Source organism: Callospermophilus lateralis, chromosome 5 (assembly GCF_048772815.1).
Source record: "Callospermophilus lateralis isolate mCalLat2 chromosome 5, mCalLat2.hap1, whole genome shotgun sequence".
Taxonomy (NCBI): Eukaryota; Metazoa; Chordata; class Mammalia; order Rodentia; family Sciuridae; genus Callospermophilus; species Callospermophilus lateralis.
This window is the reverse complement of record NC_135309.1, coordinates 143,509,888-143,532,296: the sequence shown is the minus strand read 5'-3', so window position 1 is coordinate 143,532,296 and position 22,409 is coordinate 143,509,888. Positions and strand designations below refer to the sequence as shown.

The following is a 22,409-nucleotide window of genomic DNA, read 5'->3' as shown; positions in this document are numbered from 1 at the left end:
CACATTCTAAAGCCAGATGCCAGTGCTCTGGAATTGGAAAGGCTCGTGTGGCAGAGGCCAAGCAGCTCCATTAAGATGCCCTTGAGTGGGAGCCACTGCACATGTAGGTGACCCAATAAAATCCACTAGAGAAGGTCAGGCAGGCACTTGGAAAAACTTGACTAAGCCATGCCGGGAGCCCTTCTGATACTTGAGGGCCTCTCCAGTGGAGCTTTTCTTTCCACTCTGATGAGCCCCAGATTGTCTTCAGGACCCCCATGTGGAGCCCTTTTACTGCTTCCCATAGCCATCCCCCACAGTACAAGTGCAAATGAACACCTGGCTTTGTGTACCTGAGACGGGCTAAGCACAGTGGACAGAGACACTGCTATGCTGGCTGCGATTCCCCAGTTCCATCTGGAAAGGCTACCTCACACTCCCTGTTCCATCACTGGACAAGAAGGGGGTTGGATCTGAGATGCTTCTGATTCAATGATAACAAAATAATAAGCATAATACAGGTCAAGTATCCCTAATCTGAAATGCTTGGGTCCAGAAGTATTTCTGAATTTTTTTTTTTTTTGGCATATACATGATGAGATATTTTGGGGATGGGACCCAAGTCTAAATATGAAATTCACTGATGTTCCATATATACCTTACACCATAGTCTAAAGGTAAGATTGTACATCTTTAGTGCACCTGTATTTCAACTGTGACAGTCAGGTAAGAACAAGGTAAGGTAGGCAATTTCCCTCTTATGATGCTGTGTCAGTGCTCAGAGAGCTTAATATTTGGGAGCATTTGGGATTTGGGATTTTCAGATTGAGGATACTCCTGTTGTTACAATAGTTCTTTCGTTAGTTGCTTCCTCTGTGCCACACACACAGTAAGAGGATGCCAAGAGTGAACAGACACGGACCTCATTCCTATTCTCATAGGGTGTGAAAGAGACCAAAGGCTAGAAAATCCCACACAAAGGTATGGGGATATACCTGAGAGATACGCTCTACTAGAAGGGATTAGAGTGCAGTGAGACAATGTGGGAGGACATACTGAGAAAGTGGAATTTGACCAGGATATGGGGAGTACTAGGAACACAGGGCAGGCAGGAGGATCACTCACTTGACCTGGAGTGTAAGGAAAGAAAGTAAGAAAAACACCACTGAGTACTTACCACCCTCTGAATCCTCACTAAGGGCCTGGAATTGTGTGGATTATTATTTATACAATTCTTGAGCTCTATCAACAACTTTTGACAATTAAAAATTATTATCCTCTACAATTAGAAAAATGTAAATTAAAACTACAACTGAGGTCCCATCTCACTCTAATCAGAATAGCAATTATCAAGAATACAGGTAACAATAAACATTGGCAAGGATGTGGGGGAAAGGTACACTCATAAATTGGACTGCAAATTGGTGCAACCACTATGGAAAGCAGAATAGGAATTACTCAGAAAACCTGAATGGAACCACCATTTGACCCAATTGTCTCACTCCTCAGTATATAGCCAAAGGATTTTAAATCAGCATAGTGCAGTAACACATCCACATTAATGTTTCTTGCAGCACAACTCACAATAGCCAAGCTATGGAACTAACCTAGGTGTCCTTCCACAGATGAATGGATAAAGAAAATATGGTATATATACACAATGAAGTATGACTCAGCCATAAAGAAGGATGACTTTATGACATTTGCCAGTAAATGGATGGATGTGGAGACTACCATGCCAAGTGAAATAAGTCAATCCCCAAAAGACAAAGGCCTAATGCTTTCTTTGATATGTGGAAGCTAACCCACAATAAGGCAGAGGTGGGCAGAACAACAGATATTCTGTAGATTAGACAATGGGGAATGGAGAGGAGGGAAATGGGGTAGGAATAGGAAAGACAATGGAATGAATCTGACATAAATTTCCTATGTACATATATGAAAACAGCACAGTGAATCCCACCATCATGTACATCCATAAGAATGGAATCCTAACTAGAATAAGACATACTCCATGCTTATATAACTATATCAAAATGGATTCTGCTGTCATGTATAACTAAAAAGAACTAATACATTTTTTTAAAAAATTATCATTCTTGTTTAATAGTGAGTAAACTATTAAAGGCAGCTTCAGAAACATGCCCAAAAAAACAATTACTTAGTAACAGAGAAAGCCAGGGCTATGATACTCCAAGCCTGTGTGTTTAACCACTGGGCAATGATTCAACTAATGGTAGCCACTGGCCCCATTAAAGCTTGTTGTATTGGAATGGATACAACAGGTTCACAAGCAAGGAAAACGTACTTATAAAATGTTACCCAAAGGATTATACAAGGTGACATGCACCAGTAAATAGATGATTATAGCACATGTAACACTCACAGTCCTGATAGAAGCTCAGACGTAAGCACTCCCAGCTTCTACCACACTACACACACACACTGCCCAACCAACCACCAAAGTTCAGTAATGCAGGAGCGGACATATTTGACCCAGAAAAGCTGATTCACAGGCTGCCAGAGCCTTTAAGATGGCCCAGCCTGAAGAGTTCTACCTAAACAGGTAGAGGATTGACCATAATTATACTCTCCAGTGCTGGGGTGGTGGCTCAGTGGTAGAGCACTTGCCTAGCATGTGTGACGCACTGGGTTCAATTCTCAGCACCACACATAATAAATTTTAAAAAAATAAAGGTCCATGAACAACTAAAAAATAAAAGATACATATATATTTTAAAACTATACTCTCCAAAATATGAACTGAGAGAGAGGGAGAAGCTCAAAGTCTTAAGGTAGAGAGAATACAGATGGCAAAAATTAGGAAAAATCTAGTAATGCAATTCATCACATTACAATTTTATAACAGAATAAACTCCTTGGTTTATGCCCACAGGACTTAAAATCTGCATACTACAGTGACACAGCCACATCAATGTGTACAGCAGCTTAATTCACAACAGCCAAACTATGGAACCAATCTAAGTGCCCTACGACAGATGAATAGATAAAGAAAAATGTGATAGATTATCATACACATATATACATACACATATACACACACACACAAGGGAATATTACTCAGCCATCAAGAAATTATGAAATTATGGCATTTGCCAGTAAATGGATAGTAAATGGAATCAGCCATAACTAACCTATCCTTGTACATGAATACCAGTGTAACTCCACATCATGTACAACCACAAGAATTGAATCCTAATTAGAATAAATTATACTCCATGTATGTATAATATGTCAAAGTACATTCCACTGTCATGTATATCTAAAAAGAACAAATTTTTAAAAAGCTATCAATTATCTCAATCAATGTAGAAAAGGCATTTGATAAAATTCAAAGCTCCAAATCACACAGGTGACAAAATTATATAGAACTCAACACACATACACACACATGCACACAAGAAATCTGGGAGCTGGGCACAATGGCACATTACATTACATATCTGTAATCCCAGCAACATGGGATGCTAAGGCAGGAAGATTATAAATTCAAGCCAAGCTTCAGCAACTGGGGGAGACCGTGAGTTAGGGATGTAGCTCAGTAGTAGAGCACCCCTGGCTTCAATTCCAAGAAGGAAGGAGAGAAATCTGAGTATGACCAATGCTTTGTATCAGTGTCAATATCCTGTTGTGAGCTTATAATTTTCCAAATTCCAAAATGTTACTCTTGGGAAAAACTTAGTAACAGAGAAATGAATCTGACATAACTTTCCTATGTACATATATGAAAACAGCACAATGCCTTGCAATACGCAAGGCATTTCTCTGTATTGCATATTCTTTTTTTCTTTTTCTTTTTTTTTTTTTTTTTTTTAGGACCAGGGACTGAACGCAGGGCACTTGACCACTGAGCCACATCACCAGTCCTTTTGGATTTTATTTAGACACAGGGTCTCACTGAGTTGCTTAGCTCCTCACTTCTGCTGAGGCTGGCTCACTATCCTCCCTCCTATCTCGGCCTCCCAAGCTGCTGGGATCACAGGCTTAAACTACCATGCCCGGCTGTTAAGCAAATTTTTATAAAGACAGGTATGATCTTATAACAGTAACTGTTTATAACAGAGGCACTATTTATTAAGTTCCAACTTTTTGACAGAGATAGTGCTAAAAGCATCAGACCAATTATCTGCATTTTCCCAGCAGTGAGGTGTCAGTTTGGATCTAGGAGACTGAGTAATTTGTCCAAGCTCACACAACATGCAGAAGTGTGAGATACAGGCTGAGTGTAGTTCTGTCTGATGCCAATAACAACACACTGTCATATTTCAACAAAGACTCTGGGAGACGACCTGTTTGGAAGTGACCATCTCTTGTAAAGTTGGTCCTGATCCAACTTGGGCAGGGACTATCCAAGCCATACATCGATCATTAAGGAGGCTTCTGTTTTGGATAGTGTAGAGTAAGCAGTTTTGAAAACCAGCACACCTACTCAGCCAGCCCAAGGGCCCACTGTTCCTCCTGCTCTGAGAAAGGATTTGCCATGGTGATACCACAGACGCCTCAGACACATGGTAAAACAAAGACACCCAGGAAGGTATAGCTGGCTGCCTTCGGCAGTTCTTACACAAGTTCCCCTGCTTAATCTTTAGTCCTGGCTAAGCTTCTGACTTCAGTCCATTCTTAGAAAATTCAATAGTAACAACGGCACTGCAGGATTGGGAAGCCTAAAAAAGCAGCAGCTTGCAGCAGAAGAGAGCAAGGGCACTGTCTACAAGAAAGAGAAGCAGCCGACCATAAAGCAGAGACAGATTGCCAAAAGAGATTTCCAAATCCAAAAATAACTTCTGCCACCATGCTTTGGAGATATCAGGCATGCAGAACCTGGGTGCTCCTTTGGTCATCTTTTCCTGATCCCTTCTAGCTGAATAGGTGATGGATGTCTGCAGACATTCTGCTCAGCATTACAGACCCCCATAAAAAGGCAATTTTCCTTCCAGAAAAAGTATAAGTGAAGGGCAGAGATGATAGAGGTGTGGTGGGGGAAGGAGGGAGGAAAATTGGCCAGGGGGGAAAAAAAAACACAGAGACAGTAACATTCAGACCTGAACTTGGAATTTCTGAATGGTTCAGAATGGGACACTTTGTCACCTTTGACTTAATTATAAGACTGTTTTCAGAATGTTGAAGGGCTAGGCTCATAATCAAGCACTTACGTAATCCTCCTCATTGAGCCCTTGTTTCTCAACAGAACTTTTCACCTCCATGGAAAACTTCTCAAACTCAGGTTTCACGGTCCTCAGTAGAGTGACTGTTTGGAGGGATGAGTATGCTTGCTTAGCCTCAAAGTCGTGTTTGTCTCCTCTCTTCCATGAGCCATCTCCTACGGGAGAAATAAAAATATTTATAATTCCAGGCCAGTCACCATAAAGAGGCCATTCTCTCTTTTCAACCGCAATGTGTCCTACATGTTACTTTTGGCAGCCAGGGCAAAAGGCATTGTCATAGTTTTACACTTGGGTATAATGTGACAATGTCGAGATCATTAAAGGAGAACAAGGCTCTTGGGACACATGTTGCTTTGAAATGTGAGAGAGAAAGAAAAGCCCTGTTGATGTAATTGCCTTATAATAACCATGTAACTGCAATTTTCAGCGCACCCCACACCCTGTGGAATTGCAGAACTACAAGAGCAAGAAGTAAGCCTTTGTTCCTTTCCATTCATACTTATTTTTCAAGACCTAAAATCAACCAAGGAGGTGAACCAAGTTGTTTACATTACACAAGTAATAGCATGCAATAGCAGGTTATAGCCACGCACAACAATGGATATGCATGAGTATTATAAATTTGGAACTGTTTAAAAAAAAAGAAATTGCATCTCTCTGGGGTGAAAAGTAACTTAGGTAAATTTGAGGATTTGTATCTCTCTCATTTATTGGACAATATCCATCAATATATTGATGGTAATAAATAAATGTATTGAGTACATAGTAATAATAATAAAGGCTTTATTTATTGAGCATTTTGTATAAACTCATGAGATGCTCTAATGGGAGTACTATCATCCTTTCTATTTTACAGATGAGGAAACTGAGGCAGAGACATTGAAGAGCTGGCTGCTTCACAGCTCTGCCTTTCACCAAAACAAAGGCAAGTTACATGGAGAAAAATCATTATTCTTCTATTTATTTCATTTTTGAGAAACATGTGGCTTGTGGGGTCTTAAAAGGCAACAGGGACACCCAGATTTTGACAATTTTTTCCCTTTGAATTATGATTATAATTCCTGGAGATCTCTGAAAATACAAGGAACACAACCTGTTGAAGTTCCAACACAAGTAATCTGTGCACCTCAAGCTCCCAGTGCACAGGAAATACCTGGAGCCCAACAGCCAAGCAGCAAGGATGTCTCTGGAATAAGGGGTCATGTCTACAGTGCTCACTGTACTCTTCCAGAAGTTCAATAAAGACCTGGTGGCTCTTGAATTTCTAACACAGCTTGAACCGAAGATATCTAAACTATGTACATGTTATATGCAAGAATCTGACAGCCATGGTGGGCATCATAAATGTCTTGAATAGTCTCCATCAAATTCAAGAGCAATTTAGCATTTGACGTGTAAACAACTAAAGTTATTAAAGGGTAGAACTAACAGTTTACTATGCCAGGGAGGGGAGGAGAGCTGGGGGAGAGGAAACAGAGCAGATTATAGATGAACAGGCAATGTGCTCCAAACAGGGGGAAGTTTTCATGCGAGAAGCCTCATCCTAAATGTGTGAATAGGATTTTAATAGGAGGAGAGAAGGGTGGAAAGGCAGGCCTGGCAGAGTCTACAACACGGGCAAAGGTGCAAATGTGTATGACATCCAGTGGGCAGCTGGGAACCTCAGTCTGGAGTGAGAGAAAAAGCAAAGACAAAGAATGTGTTTGTGGAGGCATCAGTATAATCATAATCCTAATAATAGCAACCATTTATTAATTGCTTACCATGTGCCAGGGAGCTGCTAAAAGATAAATAAGACAGAGCCGAGGACATAATTCATTAAGGAGTAGATCCATGCATGCTCAATGAGCAGTAGATTAAATTTCAAGCTACCAAACCCAACTTGACAAAGTCCTCCTCCTCTGCTCTGAATCCTCCCAAACCCAGAAGAGGCTACAGTCTGAGCAAAGGCTAGCCTGTTCTCAGGGAGCTGGTGAGTTCAGCTTCACCATCACCAGGCTGGGTAAATCCAGCAGGGTACCCAAGCCCCAAAACACAAATGTGGTGGTGTTTGCTAAGGTCCAAACCCATTGGCCAGAAAGACGCCAAATTCAAGAATGCCTAGGAAATTTTCATCCCATGAAGGAACCCATTTCTTACAGACCTGCAATAAACACTTATTGATTCATTTTTAATTGACTCGAGGCCTCGAGACTCCACAGAAGTGAAATTTCTTAGAGTTTCTCAGTTCAGGGAAAGAATTCTCTCCATGGGCACATGAAGGAGAACACTCAGCTCCATGGGGCTTTATGCTATGTAATCAGAAAATATGGTAGAACTAGAAATAGCAACTATCTCAGTTAGAGAAATGGGAAAAAAAACATATTTTGGGGGGAAAGAATTGAAATCCAGGCCAATAAATCTGTCTACCACAGTCTAACAGGTAATAATTTTGGAGTTTTGTTTTCTTGAAGAAAGAATGAAAACAATAGTGCTTCATGGATTGAAGCCAAGTGAAATAAGTAACCACTCACAACCTGCAAGTCCTGCTCCTGTGGGCATTTCTTAGTGCCATGTGTCCCATATCAGCGCTGTTGAAAACTAGGAAAGCAAAGGTCAGGTTGGCATGACACCCCATCAGTGGAGACAAATTTAATTCAGTAGACAACTGGGTGCCTCGGAGATTTATGGGCGGAACAGAAGAGTGACATGATGAGAATCATGCCTTGGGAAATAGCGGTGGATTAGAGTGGGGAGACGCTGAGCATTCACAGCCACAGTGATGCAGGCAAGAGGTTGTGAGAGGTCACATGGGGGAAGTCAGAACCAAAAAATAAAAAATGGCACTCTGGTTGCTGAGGCTTATGACATACTTTCATTCTTTTTATTTCTTACATTTTTTTCTCAATGCATTAAGTTTGCAACAATAAACATTTAGGACTACTTTTTGTCATCCTAAAAAAAAGATAGCACTCTTGAGAATGAAAGTAGAGGGCTGTGCCAGAGGAATTCCAAAACTCCACAACAGTCAGAGAGGAAGAGATGCCAGAGAGGGAGGATGCTAAAGAGAAGAGGAAATCAGGTGATCATTAGAAGAAAGAGCAGAGTCACAGGGAGGGAGGTAAGCAACAGATGTGGATGTGATGGCTTCAGTTCAGTTCCAAGGTGACCACAGAATGTCCAAGTAACACCACCAGGCTGGGGTTGGAAACAGTGGTGTGGGGTAAAAAGACCTGGGTGTCATTTCCACAGAGCTCACTGTTAGAGCTCAGGGGCTACCTCCCCTGGAGAAGGGAGTATAGGAAGAGACGGGGAAGGGTTAAGCACAAACACTTTGGGGAGGCTATTTTTAGAGGGCAGGAGGAGTAAGAAGAGACAGAGAGTAGCTAACAGAACCAGAAGAATGCTGTGTCATCAAAGCTGGGAGCATAGGATTTCCAGAAACAGGTGGATGGAAACAATATTGGATGCTGTAGTGTCATGCTGTCTAACCTAGTAGCCACTAGACACATGTTTAAGTTTAAATTCATTAAAATTAAAAATTCAGTTCATTGATCGTACTAGCCACCTATCAAATGTTCAACAGCCACATATGGCTAGTGGCTACCATATTGAGTGGCACAGAAGAGAACTAGACATCACACAGAAAGTTCCATTGGATAGGACTATTTTGGAAGCATGGAGCACCTTAATTAGTGCCTTCTGAGTTCTTGGAAGGCAGGAAAACTCTATAATAATTTTAGTAATAATGATTTCAAATATCTCAGATAGGATTTCCCAAATAACTTTCTACCTTACATTCTAAGATAATGCCAATGGACAAAAACGCCAATAGATGCTATTAAAACCTCTATAGGATAATATATATATCATCTTCTCTCCAGATTTTTAAACCTATCTTTTAAATCTTGTTTTAAACCATTTGAACTACCCCATAATATATTATGTACTGAATCATAACCATATAATTTGGGCAAATCCAGGAATATTTTATGAGCGCTCACCAAGACCAATCTAGTAATTAGTAAAAATGGACATACTACCAACATATTTTCTAAAAATCTAATATCAAGTAAATATTGATTAAAACAGAAGGCTTTCTCTAGAACAAGTATAAGGATTTGATGTGAGGAGGCATAGGGAAAGTGGGTATTGAAGAACTTTTCATAAGCATACATTTTAAAACATAAAATGTATTTTAAAATAAATGCCCTTTATTAATGATGTATAACAGAACTTTGGTCTAGGTGAATGTACCCATCTGCTCTTTCTGCTCCAAGAACAAAGACAGACAGTTGCCTTTTTATAAACACTCTCCTTTCTTTCTTACTAAAGGATTCCCAAATTGATTTAGGGTATCAGTGAGTACACGGAAAAGCATACAATTCCTGATTTCCCTTGCAATCAATGATAGCCAATCTTATGTAACCAAAAGTTAATGAGTGAGGCTTCTAGAAGAGCCCTGAAAGAACCAAGTAAACTGGAAGGATCTCTTTTCACCTTTCTTGTCTTTCCCCTATCTTGTCTAGAATTAAGACATGATCTTTGGTGCCCTAGGCACCATCTTTGATCTTGAAAATGGACACCATGCACTAAGACTGAGGGAACAGGAAGACAAAATAAGCTTGTACCCTGATGACATTGTGGATTCTCATCTTTATCTTTGACTTTCTAACTATGGAATTATTTCAAGTGAGATAATAAATCTCCACCTTTGTAATTGAGAGTCTTGGTTTTGTGCATGTAGGTGTAACTCCTAATGCACTCATGTCCTTAGGATATAGTAGATAAAAGTTTGTTAGTTTCATAAGAGAATTTATGGCCAGCCCTAAATTTATCAAGAAACTACAACTAGAGAAACTTAATTATAATTTTAAGTTCCATGTGTAATGGTCAAAGTGAACTAAGAAGAATAATAAAAATAGCTAACATTTGTTCAAAGTTACATTCCAAAAAGTTTGCTAGGTATTTTACATACACCCCTCATTTATTAGTCAGTCTGATGCCATGAGGCTAGTGTTATTACTACAGAAGAAACTAAGGCTTGCCAAAAGGGCAGGGTTAAGTCACTTTGCCAGGGCTAAGAGTTAAGATATTAACCTTTATCTCTTAGAATGAGGAGTCAGTGTCTGGTGTGGTGGTGCCCTCCTATAATCCCAGTGACATGGGAGGTTGAGGAAGGATGATCACAAATTGAAGAACATTCTCTGCAACTTAGCAAGGCCCTTAGCATCTTGGCAAGACCCTGCCTCAGAATAAAAACTCAAAAGAACTGGAAATGTAGCTCAGTGCCCCTGGGTTCAATCCCCAGTACCAAAAATAAATAAATCAATAAATGAGTTAATATGTGGCTTAGCCTCTCATGTAGATTTATCCCAAGAGTCCACAGTCTGAACAAACAGTGTAAAAGGTAAAAAAAGTGTGGGGGGGGGCTTTAATTAGACACTTCAAGAATTTTTGTAAGTTGTATAATTCTGTGCAATTAAATTTTAAAGATGGAGAAAATTCCACTCATACGACAACAAGTTTTTAAAAGTTGTCCAGCTTTCCAAAATGGCAGATTAGAACACTCACCTATCTCTCCATGTGATAGAATTAAAACAACTGGAATTTAGCTGCTCCTTGAGGATGACAATGGAGAACACCAGAGTTCAACAATGGACAGCCAGGACTTGGAGAAACCCAGAGACATGGGTTAGAGAACAGAGAGTGAAAGAAAACACCCCAGCATCAATGGCACAGAAGCAAGACAGAGAGAGGAGAAGGGCCCCCTGGCAAGGATAGAAGAGAAAGGGGAGAGTCCCCTTGAGCACCACTACCCAGGATTCAGCATCCTGCAGAAACAGAAGCTAAACAAACAACATTCCTAAGATTTACAAGGTGAACTGGCTCTGGAGAAGTTCTCTGAACTTGCCAACATGTTCTCATGGTACCATAACTGGAAGACATTTTGAGAAAGGCCCTGTTGTCTGAGCTTACTGCTTTGGGAATCAAAACATGGAGGAACAGAGGCACTTCCTTTGGGAATCAGTGGTTTTCCAGGCCAGCTATAAAAGTCTGGAGATGCAAGCAGTCGTGTGTTATGACACATGGGAGTCAGGTCTGGTGGATCACTCAGAAACTACCGACATCCCCCCCACAGCACAGGTCTTTGAAACTCCATAACCTCACTCTGTAGCATTCCCCTGCCTCTGTGTCCCTGTGGGCAGAGAGAGGTTATGCCCTGAGAGACATGTGGTGGGGGGGCATGTCACAAGACTGGTGTTCTCCCTTTCCTCTGAGAGCATAGTTCCAGAGCACTTTGGGGTTATCTGCATTCTGCACTAGCTCCATGATAAGCCACAGCATCAACTTCTATCCTGCTCTTAGTGCATAACCCAAATTCTCTGGAGAGAATTGTTTCTAGGGAGCTCTGTGTTCTTCCCTATGACTGACTACAGCCACAAATCACTCTTGCTAGTCACCTGAGGAGCACCACAAAGGAAAGAAAAGGGGGTGAATAATCCTGAGGTTTTGCTCTAAGCAAGGGATACACAGCCTAAGAAGACATGGAGATAAGATCTGATCACCATAAGATGGGAAATTCTATTAGCACATTTTAACAAAGGAAAATTTTTATTAATACTCTTTCAAAATCCACTAACCACAGTCAAAGAAACCAGAAGAAAAGAACAATCTGAATTAGAATTAAACTCAACACAGCAAACCAATATCCCAGGACACATCATAAAGATAAGGCTATTTACTAAAACAAACTCTCTCTAACATAAAAGTGAAAGAAATATTCATCATAAAAGATGTGCAAATCTCAACATAGAACCACTAGAAATTAGAAAAAGCAAGACAATATGACACTCCTAAAGTTCATAACTCTGATAATGGATGTCAAAGATATCAAAGTAGATGAAATGCTGAACAAATAATTCAAAAAAATATATTTTTTTAAAAAGTTCAGTAAAATCCAAGAGAGTACAAATAAAAAGCTGAATGTATTAAGAAAGACATGAAAGAGCATGTCAATAAAGAGATTTTGGATGAGCACTTCAATAAAGAGATAAAATTTTTTAAAAGAAACCAAGTAGAAATCTTAGAAATGAAAAGCACAATAAGTCAGTTAATAATCTCAGTTGAAAGTTTAACAACAGACCAGGAAAAAGCAAAAGAAAGAACATCAGAAAACTCTGCCAAAATAGTTGTCATTCAAATACAAAGAAAAAATAAGAAAAGATTGAAGATAACATAGAATAACTCTGAAACACAATTAAAAGACCAAACATCTGAATAACTGTCGTACTGAAGGGAGAAGAGATACATGCTAAGAGAATTAAAAACCTATTCAGGGAAATAACAGCAGAAAATTTTCTACATTTTACGAAAGACATGAATCCCCAGGTATAGGATGTATTTAAAACCCCAAATAGACATGATCAGAAAAGAACCTCTCTGCTTCACATTATAAATCGTCAAAAATACAGAACAAAGAAAGAATATTAAAAGCTGCTACTGAGAAGTGCCAACCTAGATTGAAAGGCAAACCTTTCACCAGATTTCTTAGTAGAAACTCTAAAGGTCAGGAGGGCATGGAATGACGTATTTCAGGTCCTGAAAGAAAATAAATGCCAATCAAGATTACTATGACTATCAAGGCTAAACTTCATATTGAAGGAGAAATACAAATCTTCCAAGATAATCATAAACTTAAAGAATTAATGACCTCTAGACCAGCATTACAGAAGACACTTAAGGGAATACTACATCCAGATGAGGAAGAAAGATTAACAATCACAAGAGCACAGGAAAGAATAAATCTTACTAGATGAGTAGACATGCAAATGAGAAATGAAAAGAATCAAATATTACCAATATAGTAAACCTTCAAATGTCTAAGGTGAAAAACAATGAGCAATGAACACAGAATATTCAAAACAACCCAAAGAAAAATCAACAAAATGACAAGAACAAGTATAAACCTTTCAATAATAACCTGAATGTAAATGGTCTTAATTCTTCAATTAAAAGATACAGGTTGGGTAAATGCATTAAAAGAATTCATGACTACTAAGATGGTACTACAGAAAATACTTAAAAAAAAAAAAAGAAATGCTACCCAAAAAAAACCCAGAACTCACAAATGAATAAATCTTATTTGAAAAGTAAGCAAATGAGAAATAGAACCAAAATAAAAAATCAAAATGGCAGGAATTAATAAACATCTCTCTATAATAACATTGTATGTAAATGGTCTCAAGTCTTCAACCAAAAGACATAGGCTGGTAGAATTAATTTATAAAGAAGATCCAACTATGTGTTGTTTATAAAGACTCACCTTACAGGCAAAGACAGCCACAGGCTGAACATTAAAGGATGGAAATGGATACACTGTACAAATGGAGTCTGAAGACAAACAGGAATAGTTACTGTCATATCTGAGAAAGTAGACTTCAAGCTAAAATTAGTCCAAAGAGACAAAGAATGTCATATTGGTAAAGGGAACAATCCAACAAGAAGAGACAGAATCATAAATACTTATGCCCCAAACGCTGGTGCACCTCATTACAAAAACTGACACTATTCAAACTGAAGACCCAGGCAGACCCCAGTATAAGACCCTGCAGAAAACATATAAACACATGGACATTAAACAATACAATTCTGAATGAATGGGTGACAGAAGAAATTAGTTTTAAATAATTTTTAGACTCAAACAAGGATAACAATACAACATAACAAAACCTTTGGACACTATGAAAGTGGTTTTAAGAGGAAAGTTTACAGCTATGAGCACCTACATAAGAAAATCAAAAAGATCCCAAATAAAAAATATAATGATGCATTTCATTATAGTAGTCAATGACGGGTAAGATCCAATTGCAATGGTACCAACCTAAGACAGGAGGCTGACGCCTTGAGGTCAGCTCATCCGATAACAGGTAAGGACCATATGTACTATTGGACAACCTAAGGCAGACACGGTCCCTAAGCCATATGCTTGTTGTTTAAACAGAGAGGGGGAGATGTTGAGAGCCACAGCAAACTGCCAGCTGCCAGCAAACTGCCAGCTGCCAGCAAACTGCCAGCTGCCAGCTGATGATTGGCTCACAGCGGCCCCAGCAACTTCTAGCTGCCAACTGATTGGCTCCTCTGCAGTGATGCCCATTGGGATGTTTCCCCGCCCTTTCAGACCATGGAGCTGCTCATTGGGGGACTTTTTTGGCTCCGCCCATGCGACCCAGCCAATCGGCCTCAAGAGCAGGAAGAGTGGGGGAGGTTGAGAGGCTTGTGGGAAACCGGTGGTGGCAGTTGGGCTCTGAAGGTTTTCCTGAGGAGCTGTTTTGTTTGGCGTGTGTGGTTCTAAAATAAAGTTCGTTTCTTTTGACAAGTGGCTCCTGAATTGTGCCCAGCCACACTGTGGCATATACCAATAATGAATCTGCTGGGAAATAAATCAAGAAAACAATCCCATTCACAACAGCCTAAAAAAAAAAAATCAAGGAATAAATCTACGAAGAAGGTGAAATACCTTTACAATGAAAATTATAGCACGCTGAGGAAACAAATTGAAGAAGACACAAGATATCCTTGTTCAAGGATAGGCAGAATATCATTAAAATAGTCATACTACCAAAAGCAATCTACAAGCTCAATGCAATCATAAGAAAATCAAAAAGATCCCAAATAAAAAATATAATGATGCATTTCAAGACCCTAGAAAAACAAGAGCAAACCAATTCCAAAACAAATAGAAAAAAGAAAATAATTAGGCAAAATCGATAAAATAGGATCAATATGTACTGGTACATATTAGAAGTACATATTAGAAGACTTGGAGAAAAATCCAGGAACACAGTCATCTGATACAATACTAAGGAGCCAAAAACATACACTGGAGAAAAGACAGCCTTTTTAACACATGGTGCTAGAAAAAAAATGGTTATCCATATGTAGAAGAATGAGTCTATTTCCTTATCTCTCACTCTGCACAAAAGCCAATTCAAAATGAATCAAGAGCTAGGAATTAGCCCAGAAACTATGTAATTCCTAGAAGAAAATGTAAGATTAATACTCAACACATAGGCATAAGCAATAATTTTCTCAAGAGGAATACTAAGGTTCAAGAAACAATGCCAAGAATTAATAAATGGGATGGCATCAAATTTAAAAGCTCCTTCAGAGTAAAGTAAACAATTAAGAATGGGAGAAAAATGCTAACTGTTCTTCTGACAGAGGATTAATATCCAGAATATATAAATAACTCAAAAAACTGAACACCAAAATAAATCAATAAATAAATAAACAAACTTATAAGTAATGGGAAATAAACTAAACAGATACTTCTCAAAAGAAGAAATTCAAATGACCAACAAATATATGAAAAAAATATTCAACAGCAATAGAAAGTAGGGAAATACAAATCAAAACTACACTGAGTTTTCAACTCACACCAATCAGAACAGCAGCCATCAAGAATACAAACAATAATAAATGCTGAAGAGGATGTGAAGAAAAAAGGAACACTGTTGGTAGAATTGTAAATTAGTACAACTATAGCAAAAATCAGGTTCTCAAAAGACTGGGCATGGGACCACCATATGACCCATCTATATCACTAGATCAGAATATGGAACAGAACATGAACATTAGGAAGAAAGGTGGTAAATTTCAAATACAGCCTGAAGTTTAGTTAGTAGTACTCTAAAAATGTTAATTGTCTTAGTTGATAATTGGTTTAGTTATTAACATTAGAGGAAGTTTGGTAAAACATATACATGAACTCTCTATATTATTTTTGCAAGTTTTCTATAAGTTTAAAAACATTCTAAAATAAAAAGATTTTTGTAAAAAGTTGTCCAACAATTACCTCTAGCAGAAGTGAACACCAAATACAGAGTTGAATTGTTTTCATATTTCAAGGGATGTACCTATGGTATATATTTACTGTTCCAGAGCATTTAAAATGAGAACATTCCAAATTAGTTCTATAAAGTTAATGCAAACCTCACATTCAAATCTAGCAATATCATCTTAAGGAAGAAAACTACTATCTAATCTCATCCATGAATACAAATTCAAAATCCAAATAAAATACTAAAACCTTAAATACATCTCAAAATACCATCATAATGCAGTACACTTACTTCTAAGAATGTTATGATAGCTTACTATTATGAAATTTACTAAAAATATGGGGCAAAAGCATTTGAAAAATCAACATTCATCTCTTATTTTTAAAATCACAAGTCATATACTTTTAAAAAATATATTTATTTTTAGTTGTAGTTAGACACAATACCTTTATTTTATTTATTTTTATGTGGGGCTGAGATCGAACCCAGGGCCTTGCACGTGCTAGGCAGGCACTCCACTGCTGAGCCACAACCTTAGCCCACAATTCACATACTTTAAAGTATAAAAGAATACTTTAACATCTACTTCAAGACAAGAGGTCAGAAACTTAAATATCACCACTGTTATATAATATCACTTTTTAGGATCTTGCCAATGTAATAAGAATAAGAAAAAAGATGTTCAACTATTAAAAGAGGAAATGCTGCTACTGTAATGTGGTAATGACACAGAAGCAATTAGAACACAGGATTCAATAAGTGAAATTCTTAAAAAATTAATAAGAACTCATAGGTTTTTCTATATAACTATAGTACAAAATGTAACAGAAAAGATCATGATTATAAGAACCACCAAAACCATAAAATACTCAAAAATAAACTCAACAAAAGTGTCACAGAGGGAAACACGTTTCAAAATAACTAAGAGTAAGTTTCAAAAGTATCACCATAAAAATAACATAATGTGACAAATGTTAATTCATTTGATTTAAATTAATATTTTTTTAAAAATATTAAAAGGTGGTAGTTGAACCACAGCGTCAATGTAGTAAGAGTCACAAAACTGTTCACATTAAAGTGATTAACTTTATATTATTAAAATTTTAAATTATTTAAAATATTTATGTTGAAAAAAGAAAACTGCATATCTTTGCTTGTGAATACAATAAGAAATTCAAATAAATAAAATAATTTGAAAGAAAGATTATACAATGTTGACAAGAATAATAAAAACAGATAATCTCATACTTCTGTATGCAAAAGTATAAACTGGTAAACCTCTTCACAGGATAACTGAGCAATACTTGTCAAAACTTAAATGCACATAACTTTTGAGTCAGCAATTTTCTATAAATTTCTCTTACAGAAAATATATATACATAAATATGTGAGTGAATGCATGTGTGCACACAAAGTACTCAATGTGGAACAGTTCTCAACAACAAAAAGCTAGAAACAACATAAATATTGAAAAATAAGAGACTGATTAAAGAAAGCATGTCAATATTATAAAATACTATGTAGCCATACTGTTAGTGATATAATCATTTTATTAAAAAATATTTTATAAAATAAATGTATATGTATATGTGTGTGTTTATAAAGCAGGGTGTGCATACTTCTAAAAATTACAATGTACTTTTATCTAAGTGGTATAATTATAACTATGTCTTCTTCCCTGTGTTTTTCCTATGTTTTCCAAATTTTCTACAATACTATGTATTACAATTAGCTGGGAAAAATAATACAGTCTTATCTGTAGTTGAAAGAAACTCCAGCATCATGTTGCATTAAGTACTAAATGCACAATGTATGTGAATGTGCATTGTAAATGCACTTCTTCATATATAATGTGCACCCATACGCATTAATGTGCATTGCCTCTAAATTCTATATTTGCCAGTGGCCACCTTGAAAAACTTAGAATAAATGCTTTTCATTTTCATCAGCTTCAACCACAGTGTCAAAAAACTCAAAGCTAGGACTGTAGCTCAGTGGAAGAGTGCTTGCCTTCCACGTGTAGGCACTGGGTTCCATCCTCAGCACCACTAAAAATAAAGAAAGATATTGTGTCTATCTACAACTAAAAAAAAAAAAATTTAAAAACTCCCAATAATGTAAAGACATTCTGATGTTAGGTCAAGAATTGAAAGCAACACTCCATTTTTGGAAAGAAGAAAGGAAAAGATCATCCTGGCAGGCATGAGGGCAAGATAGCAAGTTGATCTTGCAAGCCTTAAATCTCCTGTTTTATCCATGACAGAAAACAGTGTCTACTTTTGTTTCATCAACTTTTCTTTATCCCCATGAGAAATGTGTTATAGTATCTATATATACACAATGGTCTACTGCTTAAGTAAGCCAGGACAGCAAGGCAGGAAACTAGGGTGTATGTTTTAAGGTTTAGATCCTGTCTAATCACATATCATCAGCAAGAATTCAAAAGTGCAGCTCAATATAAACATGCCATATGTGGGATCTGCACACTTACTATTCCCCCAGAACTTCTCAGCTTTGAGCAGCCAGTGTTCAGACTTGAGAAAATACTAGGTAGCCTTCATATCTATTTCCAAGAGCCTTACCACATCTGGGGGGTGGGAGGGAGCGGGAAATACACCCGTGATCATGGGTGTAAACAGCCTTCATCACAGGGACCCTGGGAATTGCCCAGATCCATTATAAGGAATTAAATGTTTTCAACTCTCTATGTTGATGGCTCCCAAAATTCCACATAGGAGAGGTTTAAAGTGTAGTAACCTGGAAGAAAGAGGGGCTTGGAGCAGTGGCTTTCACATTTTTACTTCAATGTTTAGTAATTGTTACTTTCCCATTGTGACCTTTTACAAGCATATGTGAACTGTGACTGTGCATAAATATAAGCACACACATTTACAGTACTAAAATGAGAGTTTTATGAAGCAATACATACACTGTGTGATACACCTTGTTCTATTCTATTATGTTATGTTCCAATGCATTCATTCAATTTAAACTTCTACCCAAATTTCACTAAAATTATTCTGTTAGTCCATCATCACAGCGGCAACCTGCAATTGGAAAAGTATTGGGCAATGGGTGTTTGGGGCTTCATTTATGATCATTTGGAGTCTGAGATAGAGCTATGCTGACCCCCTGACACCACAGGTACACTGTTTAAATTTGCTCTCATTGAGTTCTTTAAGAAGAAAAGCTTGAGAATTTATGATATGTTATAGAAGTGTTCCAAATCACAAATTTCCAAAATCATATTTACAGAAATCACTTCTTTGGGCATAACTCAAATGTCTGACTTTTCCTTCCAATCCCTCTTTGACACCTTGGCATAGTAACACTATTGGCACCATGGGGGAAGCTGGAAGTGGAGTTACCATAGGAAGAACTGTTGAAGAGTTCAATGTTGAAGAAAGCGTAGTCTCCACTGGTCATGCCATGTCTGTGTGCTGCCAGCATGATACTCCGGATGGTGTCACCGCTCGCACACATGATCACCACTGGAGAGACAAACAAACAACAAATGTGAGACACCCAACACAGCAGACAGTAAGCATGCAAAACCAGTCTGGAGTGCTGGACATGGGACAGGGTAGTTAAAGGGTCCTGAAGCATTTCCTCACATAAGGTACTTTCTACAGTAGTTCCCCTTCTCTGCAGGGGAAATGTTCCAAGGACCCACCAGATGCCTGGAACTGTGGATGATGCCAACCCCTATATATACCATATTTCTTCCTATAAGAAAATACCTATGATAGAGCTTAATTTGTAAATTAGGCAGAGAAGAGACTAACAACAACAACTAATAATAAAATAGAACAATTATAATAATATACTATAACAAGTGTTTAAAACCCCTTGAATTGTTTATTTTTAGAATTTTTCATTTAATATTTGCAGACCACAATTCAATACAGGTAACTGAAACCTCAGACAGCAAAACCACAGATAAAGAGGAGACTACTATATTCACAAAGGGAAAAATGGTAACTTTATGGAAATTAATAAAAATCACTGAAAGAAATTATAAGGAGGAATGCTTCTTTATATTTTCTTAATATTTGTACCTTCAAATTAAAGGAACAATAAATCATTTAAACTATTTCACTTAATATTTATCTCTTTGACCCTAATACTGTTATAGAAAATAGTGTAATATTTGTTGAATTAAAATGTATCCATTTATGCATGCCCAGCTTCTATAATAAATACTTGATAAACTTTTATAGGTGAATAAATGAAACTTTTCTAAATCAAAGATTTGCAATCATAATCTTTAGTGTTTTCTAGTCTTCCCATAAAATAAGGTTGCATTTAAAAATCAAAAACACAGTAACTTTATTGAGGGGGATCTAGCAGAAACCACCATAAACAAGTGAGACAACATCACCAACTGAGGAAAAGAAGGCTCACCAGCCTCCTGACAGAACACAGCCGGTAGGCAACCGGCACCTTGTCAAGAGGAAGCAGCCGCAAACCCAGCTGGGGACAGACTGTGGAATAACTGACCTGGGCTCTTTAAAATGGTCAATGTCATGAAAAACAAAGACAGGTTGAGGACACATTCTTGACTGGAAGAGACTTAGAAAATGAAAGAACGAACAAGGCTTGTCGTCGGAGAAAATGCCCATTTATTGAGGAACAGCTCTGTATATTTATAGAGCTGGAGGTGGTTTGACGGTTTTGACAGTTTAATGGTTGAACAGTCTGACAGTTGGCATGGGGTGCTTTCTGATTGGTGGGTAAGGATCATGTGAGCCAGCAGGGCTAGTCTGATTGGTGGGTAAGGATCATGTGAGCCAGCAGGGCTAGTCTGATTGGTGGGTAAGGATCATGTGAGCCAGCAGGACTAGTCTGATTGGTGGGTAAGGATCATGTGAGCCAACAGGGCTCACCATTGGTCGGCTCTTCTGGGGGGATAAGGAAGTCAGTCTTTGGAGCCGGGCAACTCCCAACATAAAACATGGCAATGTATGATACTTAATTGGACTCTGGACCTTAAGTATATATATATGTAAAAAGCAGGTGGGGGGGTGGGGGGGCGGGCATTGTTTAAACAGCTGGTGAAATTTGACTAACTCCTGTGAACTAGATAATAGAACTGCATTATCACTTTTCATGACTCCTCCTTATTCTTAGAAAACATACCCTTAAATATGTAGGAGTAAAGAAACAATAATGGGGTTGGGGATGTAGCTCAGTGACAAAGAGCCTGGCATGCACAAAGCCCTGAGTTCAGTCCTTGGCCCTGGGGGAAAAATCAAAAGAAACAATGATTGTGGGCTGGGGATTTAACTCAGCAGTAGGGCACTTCCCTAGCAAGTGTGAGGACCTGAATTCTATCCCCAGTACTGGAAAGCAGAGGAGGAGGAGGAGGGAGGGCTACAAAAAGGGAGGGAGAAGAGGAAAAACAATCCTGTACTTATAAAAATACGTATTATCTGTGTGTGTGTGTGTGTGTGTGTGTGTGTGTGTAAACAGAAAAGAGGAAGGGAAGGGAGGGAACAGATTTGTATTGAAAAAGCAAAATGTTAATATTTACAATTGGTGAAAATCTGGGAGAAGGCTGTATAAAGGTTCTTCAGATTTTCCAAAAGTGCACAACTATTTCAAAATAAAGGGATTTTTCCATTAAGCATGGTAGTACACACCTGTAATCCCAGTTACTCCAGAAGCTGAGATAAGAGGATCACAAGTTCAAGGCCAGCCTGAATAATTCAGTGAGACCTGTCTCAAAATTAAATTTAAAAAAGGGATGGGGATGTAGCTCCATGGCAGAGTGCTTGCCTTACCAGTATGTGCAAGGCTCTGGGTTCAATTCTAGTATCTCAAAATGAAAGGGTTTTTTTCTAAGTAATACATTAAGTAAATCACTAGATTTTCCCATTATAAACTAAGAAAGAGTACTAACTGCTTTTCATACTTAATAGCATGGCAAATGCATTTCCCTTAAAAAGCAAACTCAGTGGCTATAGAAAGAACATTTTTTTGGCATATCAGAAGATGCAGTGAGTTCCATACACATTTTACTGTCTGCATTTAAAAACATTATTTTCAGGTTGTCTCAACACAGAGGAAATAGTTAACAAGATTCCCATGTTCCCTTTTCATGTCCTCTCAGTTTATAGCCACGCTATGGGATTTGAGAGGCTTTAAGCAGCTCCAGATGATTGTTGCCTGACACCTAAGAGGGACACCAGCTGAAGTAAAGTGAGGACTTGGCTGTTGTCCAATTTGGTCACTACTGATGGTCCCAGACTCCACCACCATGTATTTGCTGCATACACACTGTGCAGAGAAGAGACCCACAGAGACCTGGGTTTTGTAAACCATGTTATCACGATGCATGCCAGACCTCCAAGATGTTTATGTGCTTGGTAAAAGCAGGGGTGCTGAAAGGCTATGCCTGAGCAGCTTTGGCAACCTGCAT

At 38.1% G+C, this 22,409-nt stretch overlaps 1 protein-coding gene across 4 annotated transcripts in view; it reads right to left on the bottom strand.

Annotated features, from left to right (window-relative positions):
- The window catches only part of Npr3 (natriuretic peptide receptor 3), a 68,043-nt gene that overhangs the window by 36,289 nt on the left and 9,345 nt on the right, over nt 1-22,409 (bottom strand). For all 4 annotated transcript variants that reach the window (XM_076857354.2, XM_076857355.2, XM_076857352.2 and 1 more), the window contains 2 exons: nt 19,357-19,479; nt 5,154-5,320 (listed from right to left, as the gene is read on the bottom strand). In XM_076857354.2, coding sequence (XP_076713469.1) covers nt 5,154-5,320; nt 19,357-19,471 — 282 coding nt within the window. In that variant the 5' untranslated portion in view covers nt 19,472-19,479. The remainder of the gene's footprint in view (nt 1-5,153; nt 5,321-19,356; nt 19,480-22,409) is intronic.